The sequence below is a fragment of the Ylistrum balloti genome, unplaced genomic scaffold, assembly GCF_031769215.1.
Source record: "Ylistrum balloti isolate Yb309-2 unplaced genomic scaffold, AGI_CSIRO_Ybal_v1 Utg370838, whole genome shotgun sequence".
Classification (NCBI taxonomy): domain Eukaryota; kingdom Metazoa; phylum Mollusca; class Bivalvia; order Pectinida; family Pectinidae; genus Ylistrum; species Ylistrum balloti.
This window is the reverse complement of record NW_026782483.1, coordinates 1-4,504: the sequence shown is the minus strand read 5'-3', so window position 1 is coordinate 4,504 and position 4,504 is coordinate 1. Positions and strand designations below refer to the sequence as shown.

The 4,504-nt window shown below is 34.6% G+C and overlaps 1 protein-coding gene across 1 annotated transcript; it reads right to left on the bottom strand.

Moving 5' to 3' along the window:
- LOC132558884 (cholinesterase-like) lies at positions 1-4,346 on the bottom strand. Its single transcript, XM_060223502.1, has 5 exons — positions 4,293-4,346; positions 2,341-2,413; positions 1,563-1,824; positions 954-1,120; positions 1-113 (listed from the first exon to the last, which is right to left on the bottom strand). The coding sequence occupies exons 1-5, from the start codon at positions 4,344-4,346 to the stop codon at positions 1-3; spliced, it is 669 nt and encodes a 222-aa protein (XP_060079485.1).
- Between the last annotated feature and the right edge of the window lie 158 nt (positions 4,347-4,504).

Here is a 4,504-nt window from a genome sequence, read left to right as displayed (position 1 = left end):
TTAGCTTTGGAAGAGGACGGTGACATAGGTTAGACAAACTAGCACAGTATATACAGCGAAATGTGACGTCATGGGTGTTGTTCCAGACACACAACCTTCTCTAAATTCGTCATCTGAAACATAAAATGTAGAATATATATAAATACAGTGAAATCATAATTTTTGAGAGGAATGTATATCCACGAACTTTTATGCTCACGAAATGATACTCAGATAAAAGTAGAAATGGCTGATAGTATTGGTGTATGCCCCCAGTTTGATGTGTCAGCGCAGGAATGAAGCTCTGGTTTTGATATACATCGATACAAGGAACTGATTTTCGGAATTTTGACGAAAAATTTCGATGTTTAGGAATTCATTAGAGCTAGTTTATCTCGTGTCATTTCGGAAATTAAAAATTTGCATACTTGGATGTCCTAGCCCTAATTATGTAAATTATTGCTGACTTGATATTGTGATGTTTTGTTTTGTAATGTATTGAGGAAAGGACAACTATAAGTTGAAATAACTTGTGCCCGATCCTTTTGTAATAATTTACAATAAAATATGTTTAATTTGAAAAGTCTCTAATTACAGACAAAGAACCGGTACCTAGGACATACAGACGAGTAATTAATGTTTGAATTACAAACTGCTGAATTATTTTCAGAATATAGCATCTGAAATAGAATCCAATGCTGTATGCTTTGATGTCAGTAATTTTCTGACATTACTTTCAACACATTGGAAAATGCATCTAAGTTGAAAATTTAATTAGGAATATCGTTTAAGAGTTAAGAGTCTTTACAGAAAGCTATAATTACTTTTCGAAAATATTAAACTTACCTGGCAACATAATGTATAATACACTTAAAATAACCCGGGTTTTTCATGTTCGAATCTTGCACGTTATCAAACAAAACACGACTTCCGTCCTAATTTTACAGGGAATATAGGGTTTGAATGAAATGTACCTATGGCCTTTTTAAGTTTCGGGTAGAAGTTTGTCCAGTAGGCACACTGCTTATACCGGAGTCCGGACTTAACATCAAAAACCGGACCGGGTTTTAGTATGATATATTCTTGGGTGTCGTACGTGTATTCAGGCCAACGTGTCGCTCTGTTTCCGTTTCCGGGGTCACTGAAAAGATAACGTGTCAGCAGTTATAATACATTGGCGATAAAAACAAGAAAATATGGACATGAAAACAAAATATAATTCAATCGAGAATAAACAATGAAGAAAGCAATGTTTAAAATGGAAATAAGTTTGATCAGGGGCAGTTGAACTGTGCATGGAGGAAATATATGACAAGGTTTCTTTCCGGTTTTCAGGCAAAGTTGAAATTTGTAATAACTTTACAGACGGGTCATTTGAATGTTTGAATTAAAGAAGAACGTGAAGAAACTTTATTATGACATATTATTCACGAAGTGTTTGTCAAGAAGACGACATATTTTTTTTTTCATTTTTGCTAACTCGAAATGTCAATTATTCCTCCAATGCAGTTTGAATATACATTCCTATACATGTTTTTCGTAATTATATGTTTTTGGTAAGTAACTAATCACAGAACACATACCCATATTTTGCGAAGTTGGTCCAGTATTCCACCATAGCAATGCTGAGCTGACGTTCCTCGGAAGATCGTCTGTGATCATTGACTGGGACGGCAAAAACGTACTCGATCTCATCTCCATGTAGTACACCAGTCCAGGAGGGCCAGGGGTTCGTTAGGGAGCGATGCTCGAAGCTGTACATAAACACTTGGGGAGAACCTCGTCGTGAACGACTAAACTCCTGGGCGTATTCTATAACGGGACACTTAAAGGCAAAATCACCACCTGAAACACAGTTATATAAACAACAAACAATAAGTCTTCTTCATTTCTTCATGTTTTTGTTTTTTTTTCCACTTCCCTTCTTTTCGTATCCTACCCCCATCCCCCCCCCCCCCCCCCGCTCGACACACACACACACTTTCTGTTGCTATAAATATTTATCCAATAAGCTATTACGCTCGATGCAATTATAGACAGCCAAATTCAGAAATAGTTCCGGGCCAAGGAAAAACGGACCAATGACAACAAAATTGAAACAGTAACTTTATTAACAACAATAAATTGACATTCCTTGTCAAATAAAGCATATATCAAAACTAGATATACATATATCCATTATCAAAAGCCATCACTCCACAACTATTTTTTTATTTAAAACGAAGTCAGAAACACTTGCATATTTATATGTAGCCACAATGGCTTGTCTAGATAATTAAGATAATAAAAATAATTTCGAAAAGTCCCTGTGATTTTGCTACTTCTGGTTATTAATTTTGTAAATATGCTTTTTTTTCTCACATGATGTACAAAATATTGCCCCATTAGGATATTCTGACGAGGTGAAGTTAACGACGCCATCAAAAGACCATGGCTGCAATAGTAATAATGGTATTGACTTATCTGCAAATAAATTGGCAACCATACAACTTAATGCTAGAATCACTGTAATTCCTCCACCAGTATGAGTGATTTACATTATTCTGATAGTGTAACAAACAAGCTCTGTCCCGTCAGTTTATCCTAATAGGGATCTATGAAGGTATAATGGAATGCTGACAATATTCATATATTGAACAATCATTTTAATTTGTCCCACGAAAAAAAAAAAAAAACAAGAGCCTGTTTCAGGTCACGAAATACGCCTGTGATTTTGTCTGACTATCACCTACACTATTTATGCTGTATATAATATATTGCATTTGTTTCAATGGTAATTGCGTAATACTTTGCAAAGTTATTGCACCGACATTGAAAAAGGTTACAGACATTAATGGGCCGTAACTCTAAAAGTTGTGGATCAAAAATCATGGAAATCAAACTCAATCTAGCTTTGATTGTACTTAAGCTTGCAATGAAAGTTAAAAGAAATCTGTTAAGGCTTAATAAATTCCAAAATCGCTGGGACATTGAAATGTTTACGAACAGAGGGACATACGGACGGAAGATGGACGGATGGAAGACGAGAATACCATAATATGTCCTGTCATTTGACGGATGTATAAAATACATAAATATCAAACAAAAAAAAAGAAGTAAATAAATGTAAAGATCATAAATCTAAAATAATAAGCAAAATCACTTGAGGTACGCATATTGTGCATAAAAATACATTGAAAAATTAATTTAAGATTAGAAACAAGAGGCCCATGGGCCTTATCGGACACCTTAGAATCAATCACTTCACAAGCAATGGTAAGAACTGACAGTATTTCTGATATTGATTTACATTTATTATTAACAGCTAATAGTTGTCTGCTGTTTAAAGAATTATAAAAAAATCATCACATGTTTTGTTTTTTATTTGTCTATTTCATTATATCTAGGAACATTTATCTTATAGTGATATAGTGACAGCTGTCAGTTGCTCACTTATTATGAGTCCATACTAGTTTATGGAGAAATTACTGAAATTAGCATGTCTATGTGTGCTTGATGATGAAGATAATGATGTTGACTGTGTCTAAGAATCTGCAGCATCCTTATGCATGGAAGTTAAAGTGTGTGAAGAAGCTGATAATGAGGATGTGTGATGCTGCTGTGTGATGCTGCTGATGTTGGTATATATGATGATGTTGAGGTGTGACGATGCTGATTTGGTATGTGATAATGCGGATGTGTAATGCTGCTGAAGTGTGATGATGCTAATGTTGATAGGTGACCATAATGATGCTGATGGTATGTGATGATGCTAATGTGTGACGAGGATGATGATTGTATATGATGATGTTGATGTCAGATACTGATGTTGTTTGTATATGTAACAATGCTGGAGTGCTAGTATGGCTGCAAGTTATAAATATATGTTTAGAGTGATTGTGTTACAAAGTGTCTATGATAGTTAAGATATAGTGTGCAACTCAAAGTGCTGTGTGTTTAGTGGTGAAAATGATGCATGACTATACTCTGTAAGTGTGTGACGATGGGAGTTATAGACTGATAGTATATATGAATCTATTTATTCCTCATGTGTTTTTCGATAAATAAAAAATAAACAAATATATATAAATAAATAAAAATAAAATTGATATTATCCCTGTTAATAATTAACATTTAAAATTACTTTTGCTAAATGATTCTCTTGGCATGTTTAAATGGGTTAAAATTTCCCTTGCACCGGTTTCAGTGCGCTTCCATAAAATTCTACAGCGATACTACGCGATCTCTAAAAACTACAGCTCAAACACCATTTCATCAATTAAATAATATTAATATAATACAAAAAGAACTATTACTTACGCATAAGAACTCACCACAGTTCCCCTGTAAGCAATTTCTTTCCGTGAGGTGCGCGTAATACCCGCCATGCTTACATGAAAATAAAATCAAGTAGGAAAGCTCCGTGCGGGGAGGTAACTCTGCACGAACGTCAAAAATATTCTGATATGGGGGAGGGGGTGGGAGGGGGATAGAAAAGAGGGGGATTTATCCATTTTACTTCTGTTTCTATCTATTAATAATTTTG

What these genes read in the sequence shown, in the direction of transcription:
- LOC132558884 (XM_060223502.1), bottom strand. Translation starts at nt 4,346, where the DNA reads ATGGCGGGTATTACGCGCACCTCACGGAAAGAAATTGCTTACAGGGGA. An exon ending in ACCAACTTCGCAAAATATGG is followed by an intron (nt 1,121 to 1,562) that starts GTATGTGTTCTG and finishes TTATCTTTTCAG; the next exon opens with TGACCCCGGAAACGGAAACA. An exon ending in GAAACTTAAAAAGGCCATAG is followed by an intron (nt 114 to 953) that starts GTACATTTCATT and finishes TTTATGTTTCAG; the next exon opens with ATGACGAATTTAGAGAAGGT.